At 43.7% G+C, this 27337-nt stretch overlaps 1 protein-coding gene across 1 annotated transcript in view; it reads right to left on the reverse strand.

Moving 5' to 3' along the window:
* Window positions 1-2207: 2207 nt before the first annotated feature.
* The window catches only part of LOC138287148 (potassium voltage-gated channel subfamily KQT member 1-like), a 750297-nt gene continuing 725167 nt past the window's right edge, over window positions 2208-27337 (reverse strand). The window contains exon 14 of the mRNA XM_069227507.1: window positions 2208-2367. Coding sequence (XP_069083608.1) covers window positions 2208-2367 — 160 coding nt within the window. The remainder of the gene's footprint in view (window positions 2368-27337) is intronic.

The raw sequence follows: 27337 nt of genomic DNA on the forward strand, positions 1-27337 counted from the left end.
GGAGGATCTTAATCTTCTGAACAGAGGAACTGCGCTGCCACTGCGACGGATTACATGGTCACAGGTGATGTCACTGTTCGCGTTGCTAGAGCGTTTCACAGCCCATCCACGTCCTGGTGGGCATTATATAAAACCTCAAATAAATAAAATCAGAAAACACCGGGAAAGCATACATGGCACAGCCGATTGTCAAGAAAAGGAGGGGGACGACCACGGCCCTTTGGGGCGACAGATCTTATAACTCAGTCAGAGAGGACTGGGGTGCGGCCCATGTACGCTGCTCGTGCATAATAAATATGCAATGCAGACACTAGAGCTACCCCCTCCCCCTTTTTTAAAATATTCTGCAACTTGTGATCCTCCTCATCCCAGTATTCATTTGGAAGTACAAATGCCAGAATACTAAAGAAAACAAGCATTTGCAATGCAATGGGACTCTCGTTTGCTCGGGTTAGAGCTATTAGCGCTGTAAATTCCTAACTAGACTTTTCTTGACCCATAAATTGAAAACAGAAATTAAAAAAGTTTATATATGCGAGCCAATTCAAAGTGCCACGGCCGCCATGTGCGTGAGCGCAAAGGAGAGACACAAAAGGAAAAACAAGTTTGCTCTCAGTCAAACGTATCGGCAAACGTGGTTGAGGCCAAGGTGGTAACAAACTGCCCCAAGGAATAACAAATGTACAGTATTTACCAATGACAACAAAGGATTTTTGAAAGGCAATCAAGCCCACGAACGAGTGATAGTGATGGTTGTGTGGTGGGGGTGGTTAGAAGCCCACAGTTACAACACTTCATAGCACATGCGCGCTCAACTTAAAAAGGGGGACTGGGTGAACTATTCACACATGGACTTGTGCCACCTGAAAGATCTGTAATTTCTAAAGAGCATAGACAGAAGGACAATTAAATGGGAAATACATACAAGATGTACAAACTTGGGGTGGGGAAGTGGGATGTTTTATATGAAAGGATATTTGAGGATGTTTTATGTGAAATATCAAGCTCAGCATCGGCGTTTTGTAAATATCTGGCGACCATTTCTTTTATGTGTTAAGAGCTATTTATTTATTTTAGTGCTTTGTTAATTTGCTTCATGTAGTGTTAAACTAGCTTCTGAGTATTGAAGAGGAGGAAATAAACCTTGTCGTAGATGGAGTTAGGCCTTTATTTAGATTTTGGCAGATGCAGAACATCTGCCAAAAAGCGGCAGATGACCCGTCCACTCCATGTAGAGTGCATGGAGGTCCTATACACTCTAAACAGGATGGCTTGGACATCTGCCGCATCCTGGTGATGTCCACCCCCTCTAGAGTACTTAGAGGCCCTATACATGCTAAACAGAGTAGACAGGACACACACCACCCATTGGCAGAAGTCTCCCCATCTGCTAACTTCTAAATAAGGCCCTTTGCATCCCATTTGGTTGGTTAAGAAACCATGGCCCAGATTTAAAAAGCTCTAGCACCACATTAGCGTCATTGTTTTGACGCTAAGTGGCATTAGGCTTAAAAAACCGCAGCACCATATTTACAAAGTGGTACGGTGCATGCATTGCACCATTTTGTAACCCCTTTCGCCACATTATGCCTCTGCCAGGCATAATGTATGCAAGGGGGGCTGAAAAAATGGCGCAAAGAAATCTTAAACGCCTGTACAGAGGAGGATTAAAAGGGGGCACACCATTGGGTACAATGGGCATCTATGTACTGTTCAGGGTTAGTGCCTAATTTTTTGTGCTAACTCTGAACAGTACATTAATAGTGTCAAAAAGTTTGACGCTATTGCCATCTAGCCTGTTCCACGTTGCGCCGTATTTTAAATACAGCGCACACATGGTGGCGGTAGGGCGGCGCTAAGGAACACAAGGAAAGTGCCACTTTTCTTAAATTTGCCCCTATGTGTTATGTTCTTTAACATGGTCCCTAGTCTTTGTCAACATCAGATGAAGGCAAGTGTGAAGAGTTCAGTTTTCAGAAGGATTCAGCTTTTAGACTAGGGTTAGGGGCATTCCAGATCTCCACACTTGCATAACACGAGATCTGCCTACATATTTAATTCTTTTGAAGGATAAATTCTTTGCTGGCCAATCTGATGTAGGGTTATGTCGATTCAATACCTCTGAAGTTGGGAGTTTTAATCAACAACATGGCATACTAGTATTGTGTGTTGAACATCTATGCAGATATTCCATTTTGCATAGACTGTTATTGCATTTTATACTTCTTATCTGCCTCTCGCTGATTGTACTCTGTTAGATCTAAACCCTGTAGCAGACTGAGGTTGTGAATACTCTGGGTTGTGGGGAAGTGGCGTGGAAAAGATCGAGACATTTTGTGGTGAGTGTTATATGGTTTCGTATGTACACTAAAATCAATAGAAATTCAAATTATAACAGAACAAATAAAATAAAATGGGGGGCGGCTTTACTTGCCCTTGGATTTTTCATATTACGAGTATTAGGCTCAGCTCTTTTTGGTGCCTCTGCACAAGCATTTCAGTCAGTATTTAATTTGTAAATAAAAACGTGCAGGTGCCCAAAGCCCTCCTCTTTAACACGCAGCTGCTGTAATTAAATGTGCCAACACGGAACACTGCGGAAGCATAATACTGAAACCACCTTGGGCCTCTTCAATCCATTTACAGACACTCCCTGCCCTTCAGCTCACTCTTGCAGCTTTCTACCTTGTGACGCTTTTGAATTTTTTCTCTTCCACCGTCTTTCCCAGATGTGTCTTTTGCTCCCAGAAAATGCTTGAGGCAGAAAAATAAGTGCCGACCCTCATAAATAAGTGCCGTTGCTCCGCACCGGAAACAACAAGCACAAATTAAACACTGATTTCAGTCCTCCCCCCACTGTGATTGTAGAAGGCTGGTGTCCCCCCACCCCTCCACAATGTCCTTCAGTACAGTAGTGTGTTCTCCTCCCAGCAGCCTCTTAAAGCACACGCTGCAGTCAGTAGCTTGTTTTCCTTAAACCCTGACGTCTTGGCTCTATGAACACACAAGGAATCCTGCATAGCAAGGGCAGTGTCAAGGACACCCAAGGGTAAGTCACAGGTAGGCGATGATACCCCTGGCCGCCACTGTTTGAGCTCCCTGCTTTGTTCCAGAGCACACTGACTGCATTTCTGGAAGAAACAGTCAAGCATTCTTATAGAACAGAAATACAAAAAAATGGTGCTCTGCTGTCCAGTGGTGCAGTGTGCGGATTGGTCACACACAGAATGGGGCCGTGTCCAAAACACATTCTGCACTAGTTTGTCTAAAGCAAGCTGAAATTAGTAGTGCTGGCCAAAAATAGCTGAAACAAAAAAAAAAAAAAAAAAAATCAAAAATCCATGAAGACTTTTAAATATTTATTGGACAAACACAACGCTGTAAAAATATGTAATAGAAAACACGGCCTCTTCGGTAGATGTGGAAAAAATTTAGTTTTGTTGAGAATATATTGGCTAGCTCTAACCAAAAATGTTTAGCAACTCCTAGGCTGAACGGGTACTTTAAACCTGGGTAATCACACAGAAGTAAACATTTCAGCACTTTGAGAGAAAGGCTTTTTTCTTCTTGCGATTACTGATGGAATACTACCCCCTCCTGTCCCCTAGTGCAATAGCACGTTCTTACTACTTTTGGTATGTAAACTTGCCAGTAGAATTAATAACATTTCCTGTAGTAACTCACATACAACACGTCAGTCCCAGTGACTTTTTCCAGTGACTTTCACCCACTGAAGTAAAACATCATCAAACAATGTTCGATTCCTGCCAAGTCACATTAATAGGAGACAGAGAGTAACAGACTGACAACATATTTCAAATGTTTTAGCCCTGATGCAGTGCGGAGACTATTCTGCAAGCCAGTCTTAAAAAGGATACATATTTTCTTCAAACACATTCCTTTTCTTTTCCTGTGTGTGAATATTTTGAGCAAACAGTTTGTATTATTTCATATATTCACTGTCTAGAAGTCATTTTATTCCCGTCGCTGAAAAACACGATCAGAACTCCCTCGGAGTTTGCTGTGAAATGATGCCCCCGTGACGCGCTCTCCTATCAGCGCAGGGCGGCTCATTACAAAAACAAAACCCGCCAGGAAAAATAATTCTGCTCCCTGCTATAACTGTAGCGAGCTGGGAACAGGAATAAAAGAAGTAAGAAAACAACTACGAGCTAAATCGAATTTAAAATTATGCCCGTCACTTCGGCTATATCTGACCAGCCTTACCGCACCCACGGCCGAAGATCATATAGAAATTACATATATATACATATATATATATATATATATATGGAAAACAACAACTTCTTTAATCGTTTCCAGGTAGTGTTTCTGCAGTACAAGAAAAAAATAAAAATATGTGGTGCAACTGCCACCAGAGCTTCCGACTTTGCAGCTGGGACACCATGTTGAGTCTGGGCGAGGGCTCAACATCCTGTGATTCTGGGCAAATCACTCAATCTCCCCTGCCTACCAACAATGAATGTGTCCTTGTGTAATGTAACTGGTGCTCATGTAAAGCGCTCCAATACCTTCGGGTCGAGTTGGCGCCATATAAAACTGCGAAAAAAATGCAAAATAAACCCAAGCGTTTGCAATGCAATGGGTCGTGTGTTTGCTCCAATTAGAGCTATTAGAGTTGTAAATTCCTAACTGGACTTTTCTTGCCACACAAATTGAAAATGAAAAGTAAAACAGTTGACAGAAGCAAGTCAATTCAAAGTGCCAAGGCTGCCATGAGCATGAGTTATTGGCTCCCTGCGTGAATGTCTAGAAAGGACTGCAGCTGGGATGAAAGGCAAACCGAAACCGGAGGAGGGCCCATCAGACCCTGTAACAGGAGGAAGCATGTCATAGTGTGATGGCCAACAAAAATGTTCACTTAGTGAAATCACCTGGGAGGGAACTCAGCACACAAAGGAGGGACATTTCACAAAATACACCAATAAAAATGAAGCATTTAAGACAAGCACAACAAAGACTGAATAGCAAGAGTGAGTGTGGTGAAATGCCCGCTTAGAGAGTACAACAGGCCAGAGTACTTGCGTCCTCTACCATAGAAAACGACCACAATGGCAGCCTACACTAAAGACGGGCTGAAACACATGGCCTTAAAAATGACCTTATTGTTAGGAGAGGGAGAGTCCTGATAGAGCCAACTGTTACTTTGCATGGAGCGTTTAAATTCCTTTAAGATGCACAATGACCTGGAGACAATAACCAACATCGGGGCACCTGTCCACTAAACGGAGTCGTCACCCTCAATAAAACGAATCAACCATACATTCTTAAAGACAAAATAATTCACAGGCATAGTTCTCGAATGACTTGCTCAGGGGAGGAAATGTGTCCTAACAGCTAGCACTGCCAACCTTGGAACTGGGGATCCAGGTTCGAATCCTGGCCTTGGCTCAGCATCCTCCAATTCCTGGCAAATTACTTAACCTCCCTGAAATCTGTGCACCATAATCCGGTTCTTTTGTAAAGCGCTCTACATTCACTCTTTATATAAACACACTCAAAGCCTTCCTGATGAAGAGGAATCTAATGGTCACTTCCCTTCTTAGCCTATATTTTTATCTTGTACCGTGCCACATGGCTTGTCCCTTACATATGCCTCCTGTTTTACTCATACTGGTGGTTTCCAGTAGGAGTAAAACATAAGGAAAATTATAGGGTGTAATAACCATGACACAGTTAAAGAGCGGGGACGCTTGGTTAATTTGGTTCTTATTCCAACATGGTATGGCTTATGTATAGTGTCACTGACTGTTACCACACTAGTACCCAATCCAAGATGGCACCCATCACTACAGATCATGACACAATGTTCCCTTTTGAGTCATTCTAGGCAAGGACACTATAAGAAGCAGCAAGATGCAAAGACTAATTGCCTGGCAAAATTGTGCCTTCTTGGGTTCTCCAACTCTCACATTACTTCACACTCAGTCTTCTCCCTCACTGCACCTTCGGTTTCTGGGGGGTCCTTTAAGCCCCCCTGTGTTGTACATGTGCTCTGCTGGATGCCTTAACGTTGGTCCCTCTGCAAGGTTTGTAAAGTGTCTCACTGATCCAATCTCCTTGCCTCCTCTAGGACCAGCAGTCCCAGGTTCTGGTGCAGAAGAGAATGTTATCAATACTTTCTTTAATGCAATATCTATACCATTGTATTCAAGCTGATTATAAACAATTACCCATTTTACAGGGTCGGAGTGTTTAGCTATGAGTGACCATCCATTTTCTGTACCTATGCTTGCTTTATTCCACGGTGTCCCTGATACCAGCCGCTAGAGGACATCGAGGACTGTATTCTTACTAGTGCTCTTGAGGTTTGGGGTTCAGAGAAACTGGGGTTTCTGACTGTAAGGCCTTATTAATATGGGTGCTCGTGCCCCCTTTCAAATACAGGTCTAAGTGAAAGGTTGACCTGTGGCTTCAAACAGCCTGTCCACATTTGACTAACTCAGAGTATGCATGAGTTTGCCGGGGCAGCCTTTGCATTGTGATAGGGTGCACTGACTCAGTCTAGGCCCGGCACACCCAGTTAAAGGTGTGCCATGGCTCAGTGCAGTGGTGCCTCATTGGTAACACGTGCACATTTGTGACAGATCAAAAACATAATTGCTGCACAGATTTGTGTTTGACAGGCCTATTGATAGTTAAAGGTGACCTTGCAAGTAAGTACTTTTGAACAGTCCAGTTTCCTAACTTGTTAAAGATTTTGCAAATAAGAGCTATCCGGTGCCCGAATGCCTCATAAAGCTATCTTATCTGTATGAACACAGATGCCAATCTGATTGGTTGCAGGATCATCAATCAGATTGGCTGAAACATACTGTGGTTTCACTCAGTTTAACTACCCTGTAACCAATCAGAACTGGTCCCAGCAATACTGTGTCGTAATGCAAAATGATGGGTCCCCCTGCAGATTGGTGAAGCGCCCTCCCTGATCCGACCTCCCGTATCTCACTGATATTCATTAGTCTTGGGCTGAATGGAGCCCCCTTGAATATGTGGGGGCCCCCGGAAGGTTTGGAGCACTCTGCGCCACAGGGGCTGCGGGTGACTGCGCCGAGTCCTTGCACATTGTGCACCCTGGTCTCTTCTCCCTGAAATCAGAGCAAAATTCCTAGACAAGCTTTGCATTTCAGGCATACATGGAATATTCTGAGTCACCCACCCTGGTGAGGGTAGGGATTCATTCATGTGAAACATAATTCAAGAACTGAAACAAATTAAGTTCAATCCTGCCTGTGGAATTCTGAAGTGTGTGGATGCTGTCCATTTCTGCAAAAGATTGTACCCACCTCCATATATGTATTGCATTCGTGAACACAATAAACAAACAAAATAATATCACAATGCTGTGAAATAATAACGGGCATACAACTCAAGGTAATAGGTTTATAGAAACAGCAGAAAAAAAAGCTTAAATTGCAAACGTGTATAAATGCAAATGACTACCTACTAAAATCTGGTAATACATTTAGTTTTCTTAATGTGAATGTGAGGGTGGGATTTTATTTCGTCTTTGATTAAGTCGCAGATGAACACAAACAAGCCAGCAGAGATTGAGTGTGCCTTGGAAGTGTATTCAACTCCTCTCACACACTCTATGTTCTAATATGCTGTAGTGCTTGTTTTCTTTATTATGGCCTCTGTGCACTAAGGATGTGTCTGTGCACACTGACATTAGCAGCTTGTAGGTTTTTCCGATCTTATGGGCTCTACTGGGGAATGAAGGTGGCCGAGTCATGTAACACTCCATCTACCCTGAAGGAGTCTGATGAGTGGCTTTTATGGTTCAATCGCTGTGTGCAAGTCCGTGTCTTCGAGTTATCGGATTGCAGGCTTTGCAGGGTTCATACAGCAGATTTGGGCCTTGTGGCCTTCCACAACGTCAATGTGAGGGGAGTCCTGGCTCTTGTGCTTCCAATGGCTTTTGGTCAGCGTCAGGCTCATCTGATGGCACTGTATCTTTCCGAGGGATGGGTCCTGTAAACCTGCACCTAGATGTCTGTAAAGGGAATTAATTCCACTTGTGGTTTGGTGAAAGGGTTAGGAGTATCCCTAGTCCAATGATTCTCCAGATTCACAGTCAAGATGTTCCCCTTTGGCCCATAAAAGTCACCTTAGCATAGTAATGGTGTATTTCCTGCGCATGCGCCTTCCTCCATGTTATACAGTGATGGATGGGTGTCGAATAGGAAAATCAACATTGAGCCGATGCTTTCCCTACCTGATCTAAGGTACACCTGGCACTTCCCTTGCTGACCCTGGTTTCCGAGGTCACGAAGGCAGCTGATGAAACAGAGAGTGATCAAGGCTGCAAGAGCCATGCCCACATTTTGCAGTTTTCACTGCATGCCAATCACTCACGTTTGCCCACTAGCAGCAGGATAGGGGGCTGCTGAGCCAAAGACTCAACTCTGTGACGACATTGAATGGTCCATGCATGTGCGTGCCTTTACTACACAAGAAATGTGTCTTTGCAAAATGTGTGGTAGTATGGTACTCCCCCATAATCGCGAATCAAGAAATATGTCTATTTACTTAACTCGATCTAAAAACGATTGGAAAAATAACTTCCAACTACCTTCTAGTTTTCATTCCAAAACCAGTAACAGTACTCTTACGTCCGGTTTAATGGGGTGGGGAGTGGTCCAGAACAAGGGTTCCCACTGTCTGCAGCAAATGTCCCCACATTACAAAAACAAAAAAGCAGTGGCAATGCCAATAGGCCTGGCTTTAAAGGAATGTTGTATCGTAATGTGAAACAATGTATGTAGATAGCACGGAAACAGATATGTATTTGAACTGTAGAATAATATTGGTACAGGTGAAAAGGCCAGGTGGCAGTTGCACTGTCAAGCCAGACCTAATATTCCATGTAGGTTACTGACTTCCCTCCATCTACCTGTGCTGCTGCAAAATAAATTATCTAGTTATCTAAGACACTTTAATAGCATTACAATGTCATGTGTGAGCCCATAAAAGTTGAACTCAAACTCAGTGGCGGCCCATCCTTTAGGGCGGAGGGGCCACCCCCCCTCCCCCCCACCTTTTGCCCCTCATGAAGAGTGTCGGTCAGGCTGAACAAAGGTCAGCCTGACAGACACTCTTCATTTTCAGCTCAGCCAGCCAGAAGTGAGACATGCGTGATTTGCACAGACTCCTGGCTGCCTGAGCTGAACTTTGCTGGGCTGAGGAGGTCACAGCTCCTATGGGCGTGACCTCCTTGGCTCAGCAAAGCTGCCTCGAGGCCCTCCCCTGGGTGACGAGGGAAGCGTCACCCATTGACACTCACCCTGGGCGCTTCAGGTTTAAGCTCTATAGTGCCCAGGGCATGTGTCAATCAGTGACACTTCATCACAGAGTGGGGTGGGGTCAGCAGTCTCACTGACCCCATCCCACTCTGTGACAAGGCTGGGACTGCTGCCTTCCCTCATTGGCTAACCTGAGGTCAGCCAATGAGGGAAGGCAGCAGTCCCAACCCTCCTGGGACCTGGAGGCTGAAGGTAAGTGTGTGTGTGTATGTGTGTGATGTTTTAAATTGAATGTTTGGTGCGTGCATGCATGTTTGAGTGTTATGAGTGTTGTTAATGGATGTGCGTGCGTGTGTGTATGAAAGAATGAGTGTGTGTGATCTTTTAAAATGAATGTTTGGTGCATGCATGCATGCATGTTTGAATGTTATGAGTGTTAACGGCTGTGCGTGTGCGCGTACATGTGTGAAAGAATGAGTGTGTGTGATGTTTTAAAATGAATGCTTGGTGCGTGCATGTTTGAATGGTATGAGTGTTGTTGATGGATGTGCATGCGTGCGTGCGTGTCTGTGTGTGAAAGAATGTGTGTGTGTGTGTGTGTGTGTATGTGTGCTTCCCGCCCGCCCCGCTCCCTCCTAAAGCTGCCGGCCGCCACTGCTCAAACTGCTGGATAAATACAAAAAAATTATTATAGCTGTGTGGAAGGCAAGTACTTTTTGTGTGGAGGCAAGCAACTTCTGCCCAATCAAAACATACTCCTGGCTCCTAACATGTGGGTCCCTCTCCTAGTGATATTCATATAATTGGCAGGCGACAGATGTGCTGTCAAGCCAGTCCATAAAACTACAACCACCCTTCATTTTCTGCTGATATCTCCCTCTGACAGGGAGCAGGAGGAAAAAAATGAGATTTTCAAGATGGCCACCACAAAAGGCCAAGGAATATTGGGAGTAAGCACACTAGCCTTTGAAGGAAAATATGCAAGTATTTGGAAGGAGTAGCCAGGAGATCACAAGATGAGGAAGGGGAGGAGATGAGGCAAAAGGAGAGAGGAAAGGATCCAAAGTACAACGAAATAAAGGAGGAACCGGGGTGAAAGGAGGAGAGCCTGCCAGGCTGTTCCCCCATACCAGAGAAGAAATGAGAAGGAAGTGGAATGGTGAACGTGTAACCAGAGGCATACGGGACAAGATGAGGCATGGAACTAAGTAGCAAACTACCATTGCATCAGACCAAAGACCTCTGCACACTTAGGCCCAGCTACCAGAGGCAAGGAGGTGCTGCATACACTTTTACATAATTTATGTTTATTTAGCATACACTGAGAACATAGCACATACACTGCAAGTAAATTGTGCTAGTATTGTCCTTCTGTATTCTTTGATGAATCATGGACAGTTTGCACATATCTAGTTTATGGATTTTTTCCTATAGTAAGTCTAGTCAATGCAAGGTAAGAGTTGTGTGAATTTGACCACGTTTTTTTTGCAGGTTCTATCTAAGTAGTGAAATGTGTGGTGAAATGTCCAGCTTTGGAATTCACAACAACACAGATGTTAAAATAATAAATAGCAGTAAATAGTGTAGCAAACATTAGATAATTGGAATTAGTTAATATACCACAGATGCAAGTGACACCACTGTATTTCCCATCATCCATCTGAACAGGAGGTGACAATATCGGGATTCTCATCATCCATCTGCCCAGGAAGTGACATCACTGGTTTCCTGCCAAAACCGAAGAAGAAGATCTGGAGAAGAAGGCGCCAAGCAAGAGGTCTTAATTTCCCATCATCTATCTGCACCTCCTGCCTTCTCCCCAATTCAATCAACTCTTCAGGGTGTCCCATCGCTCAGGTATACCCAAAAAAGGGCAGACACAGATAAGGGCACTGCCTGCTGCAGCTTGTTTGGGCCAAAACCCTGTTCCATTTAAACAAGGTAGAGCTAGAAACATGTGCATCACTCAGAACCCCATACTGCTAATCCCCACAATCAATGGCAGATACTAAAACAGCAGTCACAAGACACAAACCCAACCTTGTACACATCCCACTAACTTTTGCACAGCCTCAGACTACAGAATGCAAATTTCAACCCAAGCTCATCAACACTGGCTCTGCAGTACTCCATGCATAAGTCATCACAGACCTCATCATAAGCTTGACACCCTCTTCATCACAGATACATGGTTCATGCCCACAGCTCCTAACATCCTAGACGTCATTCTTCCCAAAGGCTACAGCTTCCATCATGGGGGCTGCACACATACGAAAGGACGTACACTTGCTGCCATCAATAAATTCTCCTGGTCTAGCACTTTAGGCAAGCAAATAACACTCAACCCCATGCCATTTCCCACTCTCTGCAACTCAGACTATCGCCTTCCATCTTGTTTGCAGACCATCAGAGCAGATCTCACCACCTTGTTCATCCAGTATGCCCACACCACTCTCTTGAATACATTCAACCTCTTAGATAATTTAACCTAAAAAAAAGAGATAAACACTCTTTTCAACATCATCAATACACTCAAAATGGTATAGCATACGACGCAACCACACACTCCAAAGACCACAACCTCCATCTTGTCTTCTCAACATCACCAACAGTCCACTGCAATACACCCATTCCGCTGGACAGGACCGACAACTTGCCCATCCCTATTTCCCTGCTTATCATCCTGTCAGCAAACCAAGGTCAACACAAAAGAGAAGACCAGACCATCAGAGGCTTCAAAAACTTCTCCGCTGACAATACTTCAACCCATCTCTCATCCTGTAAGCTCCACGTCTGATGGCAACACCCTTCCAAACAACTTCAGAGATTTTCTGGAAAGCATTGTGATAATCCATACCCCAACTACAGTACAAAGGTGCAAACCAAAGCACTCAGCACCTCAGTACTCTAAAGATCTGACAATAAACGTGCCATCCACAGATAGGAAAGAAAATGGAAGAAAAACAGTACACCTAAGGACCCCTACATACTGAAGTCTATTCGCTCAACATGCAGACAGCTTATCACATCAGCCAAAGCAAAGTTCTACACCAACACCACCAATGAAGCCACCATCAGAAGCAGAATGTTGTTCAAGACAATCAAGCTCTGCATCAACCCTCTGCTCAATCAACCAATCAATCAGGATTTGTATAGCACGCCAATCACTTGTGAGGGTATCCAGGCACTGAGTTCTGCTGCTTAGTGATCAGCAAAAGAGCCAGGTCTTGAGCTCCTTCCTGAATTCCTGGAGTGATGGTGCTGTTCTGAGGTGGATGGGGAGGCTGTTCTAGGATTTTGTGATAAGGTAGTAGAAAGAGCTGCCTCTGATGTTGCAGAAGAGGATGCAAGGGGCATTGGTGAGGGGGAGGGAGGTGGAGTGAAGGATTCCAGAGGGGAGGTAGAAGCTGATGTAGTGGTTAACGTAAGCTGGTGCTTGGTTGTGCAGGGCTTTGTACATGTGGGTCTGCATCTTGAATTGGCATCTTTTGTGTATGGCGAGCCAGTGGAGGTTTCTTAGGTGGGGGGTGATGTGGGTCCTTCTGGGGAGGTTCAAGGTGAGTCTGGCCACTGTGTTTTGTTTGATTTGTGATGCTGGCGTATATAGTATTGCTGTAGTATAGGGGGCTGGTGACAAGGGTCTGTGTGACGGTGCATCTGGTGAAAACCGGTAGCCACTTTACTTGCGAAGCATGCAGAGTGTGAGGAAGCAGGCAGAGGAGACTTATGAGAATTATGCCAAGGTTGTAGGCTTGGTGCTTGTGGGTGGGGGAGGGTGCAGGCCACGAGGAGTCGTCCCATGGAGAGGTGGTGCTTTGAAGATCATGACTTCAGTCTTGTCTACATTGGGTCTGAGGCAGTTGTCCTGCATCCAGATTGGCAATGCTGGTCATGAAAATGTGAAGTTGTTTTTTGCGGTGGAGGGTGAGCTTATCGCTGATGGTGTTGATCTGGAGGTTGAACTTGTGATGGGGGCAGGGGTCCGAGGGAGCGCATGATGTTGGCGGTGTTTTGAGGAGGCTGAGAGTATTGGCGAAGGAGTGTTGGGGTGCAAAGTTTTTGTAGATAGCAGAATCTTGTTATGGAAGTTGTCAGCGAGGGTGACTGCAGGATCTGACCACCTACTCCCCACAGCACATTAAAGACAGCAAATCTGCTTAATTTCTTACACCCATTCCTTCCTGTAGAAGCTCATAATGGTCAGCCTTCAAAGACCTATATCTCCCTAATCTTGCTGACATATTCAACTCCCTCAAAGACACTTCTTATGAAGATGATGTTTTGCCATCATCCTTCATCAAATCTCTCTCTTGGAATGCTCTATTGACCCTACTTACCACTGTCAGTGCTTCCTTTACTTAAGGCATCTTCTCACAGCTCTCAAGAGACACTAGATCCTTCCATTCATATAGAAACCTACATTAGACCCTGATGGCCTTACCAACTACCGGCCCATCACTCTCCTACCATTCATCAGCAAGATCATTGAAATAGTAGTCTATGTTCAACTCTAAAACATCCCCTGCACATCTACCAGTCTGGCCTCAGATGACACTACAGTACGGAGTTTTCACATTGTAGAGGATGCTCTGTTGAATACAGATGAAGATGCTGCCTTCCTCCTGATATCGCTGGACCTCACAGCTGGCTTAAACATAGCTGATTGTTCCACTCTCATGCGCACCCTGAGGTATGAATGGGATTCACCAGCAATGTCCATTGGTGGTACTCCTTCTGAACTGACCCCAGATTATTTACATTGGGACCTGCATGTCGCAAAATATCCCTGTCACTTGTGGTGTCCCCAAGGCCTCCTTACTGTTTCCTGTCATATTCAACCTTTACATGGAGCTGTTTGGTGCTCTAATCACAGTTAGCAGCATCACGATTCACCAATATGCCAGTGATACAAAACTCTACTTGAAAGTCTCCTCTGCTTCAGATACCCAGCACCACAAACACTGCCTGCACATCACTCAGATTAGGATCTCCAGTGCCTTCCTGAAGCTCAACCCACCCACAACAACATTTCTGTTATTTGCCAAGAACAATAAGCAAGATACAGTACAAATCTAGCTCAATGACCTGAATGTTGTTGGCTTCAAACTCCAACTTTTTTGAATCCCAAATCACTTGGATTCACCATGGACACCAACCTTGACCTCAAGGAACACACTGCAAAAAATCCAAGGTGGTCTGGTACTGTCTTCTAAAGAAAGTAAAACAGTTTCTTCTAGAAAGTGACTTCAGAATTGCTGTTGAAACTCTCTTACTCTTGCATCTGGATAGAAATAATGCCCTACACCATGTCCTCCCAGACTCCATGATGGCACCCTTTAGGGGCATCCTATACACTGCAGCACATCTCATCCCAGACCTGAAGAAATGTTATCAGGGTCCCCCATCCTAATGGTGCTCCACTGGCTCCCCTTGCCGGCCCATACATCTTCAGACTCAGCTACATCACTTACAAAGCTATCATGACCAGCACGTTGCTTATCTGGCAAACACATTCATCATCTCAAATGGATCTCAGCACACCCACACCCAGGACAACATGAGACTACAGACTGAGACGCATAAAAAAGAAAACAAAAAGACAACTGGCTTTTTCCATCTATGCACCCGGGATGTGGTGCAGCATCCCTGCATCAATCAGGATTACCCCAACGCTGCTCCAATTTAGGAAGAAGTTGAAGACTCACCCGTTTAAAGAACACTACATCGCAGAGATTAACCATCTACAACCCAGCTTCATCTCCTGTTACTCACTGACTGTATGCTCGCCAATGACCATGCACCGTGCCTTGCTGCCTTTTAAGTAGGTTTGCACTATAGAAATACCATCTACATACATACCATATAAACCTGCAGTTAAGAACTCTAGATTACACATCTATGTTTACTTAAACGTGTTGTATGTATTGATTAGCTTGTCCTTATTTGTTGAAAGATTCGTCACAGTACAATAATCTTATCATAAAAGAAACAATCTTTCACAATATAAATACTAGCGCTCACAGTAAGTACAATAAAAATATCAGAGGATTGATAATACAAGAAGAAAGTCAACAATTTATTAAATTTCAACAAAAAGTCGTTTTACACAGCACCGGCTCTGCAGTATGAAAGAGTTTAAAATATTTACATAGGTATATATATATACATATATATATATATATATATATATATATATATATATACACACACACACACACACACACACATATATATATATATATATATATATATATATATATATATATTAGTCCAAACTCAAATTCAAACAAAATAGAAACGAGGAATATTTAGCAAAGCCATTAGAGACATGGGAATCGCATGTGCCGTTAATCATAGCAATATTGAGTCTTCACAGGGGTCTTGAGATAAGAAAGAACTTTTAACTAATACAACGTAGGCAGAGGAAATATTTTAAACAGAAATATGAATTTTGAACTCCGTAGTCTGGCAGACAAATAAATTAGCTTTGTACCCTAAAGTGAATCCACTTATGTCTGATACTGTGATTTTATATTTTCACCAGACACAACTTTAAAATACATATTACAAGATCACAGTGGGCGTTTGTCAAGCTCAAAAGACTGCCAGGGTTAGGGAAATGAAAGTGCAAAAAATAGTGAAAGTCCACGATGGTCGTGTGAGTAATTGGCATTTAATGGACTTTTACCAAATTTTTTCTTAAAGTATTTATGATACATTTAACAAATAACTTTCTTAATGTGAAAATGCCTTTTGATTTAGTAAACTTACGACGTATCAACATGAATTTGGGCCATACGCATTTCCAAAATATTTCATTACACTGAGGCCTCAACAGAGAATCCAGTTGCCAATAGTACAATTAACTGAGAATCTGGCAGAAAACAGAATACAGTGAAGAACAACAAATCGTGTTCTGCTCTCATGCTTTGTTTGCGCTTTCATTTAACCGCAGGCGATTTATGTGCGCACCAAACAAAAAAGCTGCTTGCTGCTTTGCAATATCCACCCCGGGCAGTTTTGATGGTGTTTTATAATGTTGTTATTGCACCACTGTCAATATGCGAGGTGCACGAAATAGATAAAACTCCTTAGTTCATCTCGGGACATCTGATGCTCTGAGACTAAAACGTACTGTGCCTTCCAGATGCACTATTTATTCTTTGGGAGGGGCGGTGATCCGGGGAGTATATTTGCATTGGCACACTCTGTATCATATCATTCAGAGGGCTGCTTACTTCAGCATTCTTGTTTCTGCACAATCATGAATGCATCTCTCAGCCATTGCTCTGCAATCCTATGGCTAGCGTTCTCCGCTTGATTTATGTGTTTTACGGGTGGGGTCGGGCGGGACGGGTCTTCTCATCCTTTGCAAAGATATTATGGGTTTTATAAAGTGTTGTTTGATGCTGCACAGCCACTTCTATGCTCTTTGGGAAGCACTTAGTCCGAGCAGATGATGGGGAGTCAAATTTGTGAACCCCAGTTGTGTTATAATTGCCTCTTTCGTATCACACAATTTTTGCAGTGGACTAAACATTCGTGAACCACCACCCGGGCATTCTTTACAAGTTCCACTGAATAAGGTGCAGGAATACCGTGGGGTCGTAATCAGAGATTTTAGCCACTATCCCCATACCTACATTTTGGGATTTTTAGTTATTCTCCCCAGAATGGGGAACACCATGGAGGCGTAGCAATGACGAGTCCAAATCTGCACAGAACCCCAGATCAACCCCAAAGGGTGCAGGGGTGCAGGGGTTACCTTCAGGGCTGTGGTGTGGGCAGCGGTTACAGTTGGTTGATGAGGTCACTGGGGGAACATTTGCTGCACAAGAAGTAGTCGTGGGCCCAGGGCAGCCCCCCCTCGCAGCCCCAAGCGTTCAAGGCTCGGGGCCCAGGATTTCCAGGTGGTATTAGTAGATCCAGCAATCCTGCGCTCAGAAAAACAGGGCTACTCAGAATAGGCCGAGTGGTATAAACCGCCAGGAATACTGATCCAAGCAAATGCTGAGAGACTCCCAGTGTCCTAGAAAAGGAGGGTGCATTTCCTGTTCATATGTTTCCATAGTAGGAGCCCTGCTTAGGTGACTTTGTCCTTCTGCTGTGACCTCTATGGTTATGCCTATACTTAAGACTTAAAACACGCAGAACTCTAAGCTATGCATCTGGAAATTATTTTTCTAACTGGAGAAATGTGACAAGGTATCCTCATATCTTTTGTACAATTGTAACCAGAGATATCCTTCTCGAGCCTTCAACCCCGAGCTGTTTCAAAGAAGCGGGCAACGAGGCAGATCCAATGTGCACAAATGCACCAAAAGCTGTCTTCATTTTACCTAAACCATAGATATCTATCCTTTATAGTGAAGTCACTCAGTGGTAAACTGAACTATGTGCAGTCACTTTATTTCTGCCAACTAACAGTATAAAGTTCAGGGAAAAAAACGATCTCCTGTCACAAACCAGTTTCCCAGAGTCTCCAGTACAATGATCTGACCAGAAAAGGTAAAAAGCAGGGCAGATCCTAAGGATTTTCCAGCTGCTTAAGTGGGAGCTATCTGGTCTCCACTTCTAAGTAAATAGATGTAAAAAATAAATAAAAAAAATAAAAAAAGAGTGTACAGGCTTTTTTTAACATTATATGCAAGTTTCTTCCAATAGTTTTCATTTGGATACTATTTCTGTCATTGAATGCACATGGTCTCATCATGCGTTTTGGGGATTCAGTCCTGCACAGGTGATAAGACCAGATTTCTTCTCTAGCACAGCACTGTTCCTCCACTGGATAGATGTAGGAAGTTGGTTCTGTATATACTATCTTGTAGTGAGAGATAGTGTGCACAGAGTCCAAGGGTTCCCCTTAGGGTTGATAGTGGCAAAATTAGATAATACTAATGCTCTATTTTGTGGTAGTGTGGTCGAGCAGTAGGCTTATCAGAGGGTAGTGTTAAGCATTTGTTGTACTCACACAGGCAATAAATGAGAACATACACCCAAAGACTTAACTCCAGGCCAATAGGTTTTTATAAAGAAAAATAATATTTTCGTAACTTATTTTAGAACCACAAGATTCAGAATTTAGGTAAGTACATAAATTGTAAGGTACTTCACACAGGTAAGTATGGAATTTTGAATTAAAACAGTAATGTACACAGTTCTGGCAAGAATGGCAATAAGCTATTTTAAAAGTGGACACTGAAAAAAATCAACAGTTCCTGGGGGAGGTAAGTAATAGTTAGTTTCTCGGGTAAGTAAAGCACTTACAAGTTCAGACTCCTGGGCATAGGCAGCCCACCGTTGGGGTTCATGTCAACCCCAAACACCCTGCACCAGCAACACAGGGCCGGTCAGGTGCAGAGGTCAAAGTAGGGCCCAAATAACATAGGCACCTATGGAGAATAGGGGTGCTCCAGTTCCAGTCTTCTAGCAGGTAAGTACCTGTGTCCTCGGGGAGCAGACCAGGGGTGTTTTGTAGAGCACTGGGGGGGTTCCATATAGGCACACAAAATACACCCTCAGTGGCACAGGGGCGGCCGGGTGCAGTGTGTGAACAAGGCATCGGGTTTTGTGTTGAAGTCAATGGAGGGACCCAGGGGACACTCTGGAGATGCAGGCAGGGCACAGGGGGGCTTCCCGGGACAGCCACCAACTGAGCTAGGATGCAGGCCACCTGCTGGTCACTCCTGCACCGGTGGTTGGTTCCTCTCGGTCCTCGGGGCTGCGGGTGCAGTGCTCCTTCCAGGCGTCAGGTTCCTTTGTTACCGGGCAGTCGCGGTCAGGGGGAGCCTCTGGATCCTCTCTGCAGGCGTCGCTGTGGGGGTGCAGGGAGGTCGACTCAGGGTGTCCACGTTATTGGAGTCACCTGGGGGTCCTCTCTGCGGTGTTGGTTCTTCTGGACAAAAGCCGGGGCATTGGGTGCAGAGTGTGAAGACTCATGCTTCTGGAGTGAGGCTGGAGTCTTCTTTGGAGATGGTTTTTTTGTTGCAGTTTTGGACAGAGCGGCTGTCCTCAGGAGTTTCTTGGTCCTTTTTTTTGGTGCAGGTCAGTCCTCTGAGTCCTCAGAGGTTGCTGGTCCCTCTGGATGCGTTGCTGTGCAGGTTCTCTGAGTCTGGAGACAGGCTGGTAGGGCTGGGGCCAAGTCAGTTGTCGTCTCTGTCGTCTCTGCGGGGCTTGCAGGTCAGAAGTCCTTCTTCTTTCTTCAGGTTGCAGGAATCTGATTTCCTGGGTTCAGGGTCGCCCCTAAATACTCAATTTAGGGGTGTGTTTAGGTCTGGGGACAGTAGCCAATGGTTACTGTCCTGGAGGGTGGCTACACCCTCTTTGTGCCTCCTCCCTGTGTGGAAGGGGGGCACATCCCTAATCCTAATGGGGGGAATACTCCAAAACAAGATGGAGGATTTCCTAAGGCAGGGGCCACCTTAGGGGCTGTCCTGACTGGTGGGTGACTCCTCCTTTTTTTTCTCACTATCTCCTCCGGACTTGCCACCAAAAGTGGAGGCTGTGTCCGGAGGGGTAGGCATCTCCACTAGCTGGAGTGCCCTGGGGCGCTGTAACATGAGGCTCACCGCCAGGTGTTACAGTTCCTGCAGGGGGAGGTGAGAAGCACCTCCACCCAGTACAGGCTTTGTTCCTGGCCACAGAGTGACAAGGGCACTCACCCCATGTGGCCAGAAACCCGTCTGGATGTGGCAGGCTGGCAGAAACTGGTCAGACTAACACTAGGAGTTGGACTGGTATACAGGGGGCATCTTTAAGATGCCCTGTGTGTGCATATTTCAATAATCAATGGCATCAGTGTGGATTTATTGTGCTGAGAAGTTTGATACCAAACTTTCCAACATTCAGTGTAGCCATTATGGAACTGTGGAGTTCGTATTTGACAAACTCCCAGACAATATACTCTTTATGGCTACCCTGCACTTACAATGTCTAAGAATTTGCTTAGACACTGTAGGGGCATAGTGCTCATGCACATATGCCCTCACCTGTGGTATAGTGCACCCTGCCTTAGGGCTGTAAGGCCTGCTAGAGGGGTGACCTACCTATGCCACAGGCAGTGGGTTGTGGGCATGGCACTCTGAGGGGAGTGCCATGTCGACTTAGTAATTTTCTCCCCACCAGCACACACAAGCTGTGAGGCAGTGTGTCTGTGCTGGGTGAGGGGTTTCCAGGGTGGCATAATACATGCTGCAGCCCTTAGAGACCTTCCTTGGCAACAGGGCCCTTGGTACCAGGGGTACCACTTACAAGGGACTTATCTGTGTGCCAGGGCTGTGCCAATTGTGGAGACAAAGGTACAGTTTAGGGAAGGAACACTGGTGCTGGGGCCTGGTTAGCAGGGTCCCAGCACACTTTCAATCATAACTAGCATCAACAAAAGGCAAAATGCTAGGGTGTTACCATGCCATCAGAGGCATTTTCCTACAATGCCCATTCCACTGAAGGGACTGGTCGCGGTTGCGCACTGTGCTCTCAGGTGGGCAGGCTGCTTTCTTAGCCTGTGCCAAATTCTTTGCATGATGGCCACATCTTACTGTATACAGCACACACCTTGGTGTTTGTCTCTAAAAGAAAGTTTCACCTACTAATCTCAAAACTGAAAGGGTGTCTAACTCAAAAAATAAGTGAACTCAAAGTTCAAAACAGGTGTTCATCAGAGAAACTAAAAGGGTTGTGATTTTATGCATACTGAGTGGTGGAGTTAGTAGAAGAGCTGGAGGGGATTAGGTATTGCTAGTTTGCAGGGTTATGACTTTCAAAGACTGAGAAGTTCTGTTCAGTGGTGTAACAATGCCCCTGCAGCCACAGCAGTGCAGGAGGGCCCCTGAGCTCCAGGGGGCTCCCTCAGCACAGTACCCTGGCCTGAGAGCTCCTGAGTAAGTTTGGAGGGGGGGCCTCTATGTACTTTGCAGGGGGTGGCCTTCATGCTTCATTACACCACTGGTTCTGATCTTTGTAATGGAGTGGGGGCAAATAGCAGAAATACAATAACAGAGATTAAGGCAAACATGTATGTGGCAGAGTAGACTCTGCATGGAGAAAGGAGGCATGCAGATGATGGAAAGTAAGGAGAGAGTCATACTAAAGATAAAAGGAAAGAAATAATTGGAAATTTTAAATCAAAGTCACTTTTCATGCCGGGTTTTGGAATATATAGAAACCATTTTGGATGCACTGGATTTCTATATTGCTGTTGGTTTAAAAACCATACTATTGGATCAGAACAGCACATACACCATGCACTTGCAAGATGGGGCCCACAGTACTAGCTACAATGCCAACCTCAGAAAGAAGCATCACACAACCGAGTCCTGCTTTCATCACTCCCAGAATAAGTAAGTTTGAGAATGCCTGGTATATTGAAAAGGGCAATTTAGCTGTTTGTTTTCAACAGGACTCATGGCGTTTGCCTACCTCCGACCAGAACCACATCCTCCCAAAGGCCTAGTATCAAAGCTGCAGGTTTTAGAGAAAACATCCAGACATGGCTTTGAGAACCTAGGTCCACAGAAAATCAACTACTACATACATCCATAGACCACCTTGTTGCTAGCACGTGAGCACCCTGCTTTTCACTCACTCTCATCATTCTGCCCAGAGGTCATGACTGCATCTTGATTGCAAGGGAATAATGGGACCTGCAGATGATGCAGGTTTCCTGTTGGGCAATAAAGAAGATTTCTTCTCCTGCAGGCTCAGCACATTGTTGATGGTACAAAACAAGATTGAAATATAACATTTTTTGGCTGACAGACAAGATGGAGGGAGTGCTTTTACTAAGGGACATACAACTACAAGATCCTTTTAGAAGCTTTTTGTAAGGTGTAAAGGGACTGGAATGCATTCAGAACTGCATGCTATTTGCCACCAATATTCTGACCACATTTGGACAAATAGCACAAAGTCTGAAACGTGTGCCTGCGCAAACGCGAAATGTGCCGGATATCGCATGGTCGGGTGCACCTTACCTTAATTCCCATTCAGAGTGCAAAGTGGAGTTTGCACGTGAAATTGAACCACCCTTGTAGATGCAAACGAGGTCTACGAGGCTAATGGTTTTCTGTATGCTCCTCCACATGTAATCTTACAGTTCCTTCCCCTTTCCCTAGTTACGAATTGCGACCCATGTTATTGTTCTATGGAAAGGCATGCTGATTCCATAGGCGGTATAAATAAATAAATAAATAAATAAATACAAGTATCCAACTATACATGTATTAGGAACATCCTCAATTTTCTGAGGCAGACCACATGGTAAACCTAGACTGCCTTGAAAGTCTGCTCAGGGTTCTTACTCAGCATGGAACTGAGCAAATCTAAATAAAAACAGAGCAGATGCGCAGGGCTGGATCTGATGAACCCAAGGGGAAAAGCTAAGAGCAAAAGGCGCTGGCTTCTAGTTCAGAGCATGTGTAGCTTTCCCCTGGGATGCTGCGCCCTTTCCACAGAGGTGCTATTATTACAGCTCCTGAGCTAAATGCAATTACCATTCCAAGAGGATTGTAATAGTGAACTCTCACCTTCCAAAAGGTGACGAAGGCTGGACTTGCAGCACTGAGCATGCACTTATGGACATTGCTAATAACAACATTGTAATGTGCAATATAGATTTACTGATCATGCACCTGTGTGTCTGTATCTTAGAAATAGTATAAATCTTGGAGGTAAATGTGATTGTGCATGGTGAAAGGTAGATGGAGCACTATTTAGAAATCACTGAAGTCCGAGTTGCAAGTACTCCGTGTTAAACAAGGTATAGTCTGAGCACACCTGACAAGGGTTGTAGAAGTTTGTTTGAAAGTAGGTTGTGCCTTTAAGCCAAAGCCCGCTCCAAAAACTCCGCGAGAAAGACCAACGCTTCTCTTGACAATAGGTTATCCACCAGTGGATATCTGGGTAAGTCCTCGTGTTAAATAGATGTACTAAACCGTTATAGATACATTCTGTGTTTATAATGCTTGGGTGTTTATTTCCAGAACTTTGCTGAAGATCGAAGCACTACAGATTGTTGAATAATCAAGAAAGTAGGGGTGTTGTATTTTCATTATGTAAAGTCATGAAAAAGGATGTCATTTTCAATGTGGTAGGGGCAATATTTGCACAAAAAAAGAAAAACAATTTTAACTTCTTTTGAAGATTTACTGCAGCAAAATCATGATGTGCATTAAACCATGAAGCATGCTGTATACAAAAAGCTTTAGTTTTGTTAAAAAGCTTTGAGATAGGTGGTATATCGTTCGGCTTTATAAACATTAGATCATAGCCTCATTCCTAGAGGCCTGTTATTCCTCCTGGGATACTAGAAGCTCAGAGTGTGTGTAGAACCTAGGTTTATGAGAGGGTACCTGAGTGAACTGCACCCCTCATTCTCTTTATAATACCTCATGCTCTCAGGAGTTTCAACGGGAGATTTCAGCCGCCTTCAGTACTTGAAATCTAAGTCAAACCAACAAGATCCGCCAAAAAGTGGAATTTGGAGTTATCATTCCCCAATCTGATTCACAGAAAGTGAAGTTTGGTAATGTAAGTTCCAGTGCAACCAGTATTAAGGAAATTCCCAAAATAAAAAAGATGTTGGGTTCCTAAACATTCCCAGCTCTCTTCTCCACTCTAGCTGCAAACAGGTTTAGTGGCAAAAATGTTTGGACTGAGTGTAATATAGATGAGCAAGGGCCTCAGATCCCCCACATTTTCAGTTGCAATACACAGGCTCGATTTTCCTTGTATGTTAAAATGTTTTGCAGGTGCAGAAACAGGAAGCAAAGTAAAATGTGCAAATACACATACGCGCTATCCGTTTGTCGGCTTCTGGAATCCCGCAGGAGCATGCGCATGGAAGTAGGAGCACGCCTGGACATATATGGCTTATTGTCCGAATCACACTGCTAAGGATTTTGTGAATCACAAAAAACAATTCTTGGCACATCATAGGCATGAATATGCAATAGGTGTGACAATTCATATTTTAGACGTGAGGCGCACTTTTTTTCATCTGACTCCTAGTTTAGGTATGTTGGAAAATATGGTCAAATAGTGTGACCTCATAACAACTCTAGCACAATGCCAAGGGCAGAGAACTATCTTGAAAACAGATGTGAAATAATACATGATGTTGCTGGAGCACAAAGGAAAGGCACTCCATTTTTGTTGGTTGCGATTTTATGAAGTAGCCCTTGCGTACACTCTACTAAGCAACCAAAAGTTTGTGAAGGTACATGTAAAGGTACACGCTCCCACACTGTCTATGTCCAGAGACAACTGGAAACAATGTAATGAATGCATTTGGGATTTCATTTTTTGTTAACTCCAAATTAAAAAAAACATAATATAATATAAATACTGAAAAAAACATTTTATGGTTTTCAAATGCAATATTCTCTAAGTGTTAGACATACAAGATAGTGTTTTAACTGCCAATCAAAAACAGAGGGTGTGGGGAATGATAGTTTTAAGTGCACTGAAGGAAAACAAACATTGGTATAGGCGATAGGTCTCACCGCTGGGACCTATTGGCTTTTTCAGTTTTTTTTAAATCATGCTGTCCAGCATTGCGGCTTCTGGGCTGCATGGCTAAACAAAAACAACAAAAAAAAACAGCTGATGATATGGCAGCTGGGTCATTTTGTAGGTGCGTGTATTCATTCAGCATGCATACGTATACCTACAAAAGGACATGGGCTCTTTTTTTTATTTTCAAGGCAAATATGGATAGGTAAATAAGAAAAGTAGCACAAAAATGTAAACGGATGAGCGGGCTGTTCGAGCCGGTTGGGAAGGAAGTGGGGGTGAAACAAGCAACACAGCAGGCTGGGGGGGGAAGAACCAACATGAAGACATTTATAAGGCGTGGATGTTTATTTCCGGAACTTTGCTGAAGACTGATGCACTGCAGATTGTTGATTAATCAAGAAAGTGGGGGTGTTGTAGACAACACTGGGCAAAGGGAGAAACACACAAGTGAAAGAGAGCAACCTGGAGGGCGGGCGGAAGAAGCACCTGGGCGAGAAACAGCATATGGTCTCCAAATTTTGAACCTTCAAATAAACTTGGAAGAAAAGAAGTAGAAAAGACATGATAAAAGCACTAATCCTTTAAGAGTCCCTAACTGATATACGAATTCTACTGTGCACACACTTCCTTCTGCGTACCTGATATACTCACAAGTAAAAAAAAGAGAGAGAAGGAAAGATTAACAGAACACAATTGCAGAACTCTTCTGCATCCCAATACTGACCCTCTTTGAATTCCTCGCTTTAGGTGACATAATGCAGAGGGGTAGTACAAGGCATGCAGTGACTTTTTAAGGCTCCCACCGACAGTGATTTTATTCTTACAAAAAAATTGTGTTGAGAGAAGAAAGAAACTAGTAGTAGCCTGAGCAGTATGCCTAGCGCGCTGCTAAGTAATTGCATTGACTGCAATGGAAAGCGTCCTATGTGCGCACCTCGTTCACAAGGCACTTTCACAATTAGGGATGCACAGTGTTTTTTCATTCCAAGGTTAAGTAAAAGAGAATCCCACCTTTTTTTGTGGAAGCACTTGCCACTTATCCTACAGGGAGCCATGCTCTTCTGGGAGATCTCTGGCCCGCGTGTGATTTGGCAGCAGATTGTACCACAGCGAATCTCATTGTCAGGTACCAGTCAATCGTAATGACACTAGCACAGAGCCCTCTTCTGATTGGTTGAAGGGGTGGCAATTTAGATTGCTCAACCTACATAAATCTGACTGTCCACCCTTTACACCAATGAAAATAGACTCTGTATTAAGGCCATTCTGACCCCTGTATTAAGACCATTCCCACAGGCTTTTGTTGGCTAATCAGAATAACTATGGGTAACTAAATCTCCCAGATATGCATTTTGCAGTCCAGGCAGGTGTGGACAGTTGAACCCAGATTGTTTTCAATTTTTAGGCAGAACATTGCACCTTATCTATAGTCCAAACATGGGCAAACCGATTTTTACTATGCTGTTCAAAAAAGTTTTTTTTTACCACTTTTTGATCCAGGTCTTTCCGTAATAGCTCGAAGAAGCCACGTGGATATTCACGTGTGGGTAAACACCCTGTGTAAAATGGGGGCAGAATATATGGGTTCCCATTCGCCCAGATCTAAATGTCTCCATAGAAGAACGATAATTTTTAGACCAATTCTATGCTAAAGATTGTACTCTGTCTGCAAGATGAAGGTTTCTGATGAAGTTTATGCATTAAAAAATGTTCAGGCAGCAGTGTGTTTATGGTCTAGTAAATGTTAAAAATAATATCAGGTCTGTCTACAAACAGCAAGGTAACAAATTCCAAAAGCAATCCTCATTATCCCTTAGATTTAACTGTAATCTGCGTTCTTTGTTCAACAAAGAGGAAAAGGTATTCTTGAAGATTCACATAATCACATTAATTACAAGTACAGTCTTTTGTAGGAGCAAACATATCATTCATATATATATATATATACATATATATATATATATGGATTTTTTAATTAAAGTTCAAATCCCTTATTATACCTTCACTACCTCTCCACTCCCCATCATCTCCAAATAGTACAACAACAAAAATACTACCATATGAAATGTAATTGTCTATGTAAAAATAGGTCAGAGAATGAACCCAATGAGTGATAGCACACCTTTAAGTCTGTGGAGGTTTGCAAACGCTTATAAATGACATAATTATTTTCAGATTGCAGACGGACGTAAACACCATCAGAGATGCCATGCTGTTCAGAGATAATCACCACAAACCTTAAGAAAGTACATCGGTAGGTCAAGCATCACTTACCTGCTTATACTTCTGTCAAGGGAATAAGACAATTGCATGTGTTAAGAATGGTACTTTCACACAGCAAAGAAGATGACTGCAACAGTGTTTACATGATTATGTTCAACTCTAAGTATGCAGCTTCATTGAAGGATTGATCCTGTAATACCATGCAGAGGTGCGAAGTCATTAAACAGAATTTCACCTACCACAACAATCTCACTATTTGACTGCTCACTTTAAACCAGCACAAATGATGATTACTTAATACAAATTTGATAAATAGCAACCCTTTTTGAGAAAAT

Source organism: Pleurodeles waltl, chromosome 4_1 (genome assembly GCF_031143425.1).
Source record: "Pleurodeles waltl isolate 20211129_DDA chromosome 4_1, aPleWal1.hap1.20221129, whole genome shotgun sequence".
NCBI classification, from domain to species: Eukaryota; Metazoa; Chordata; class Amphibia; order Caudata; family Salamandridae; genus Pleurodeles; species Pleurodeles waltl.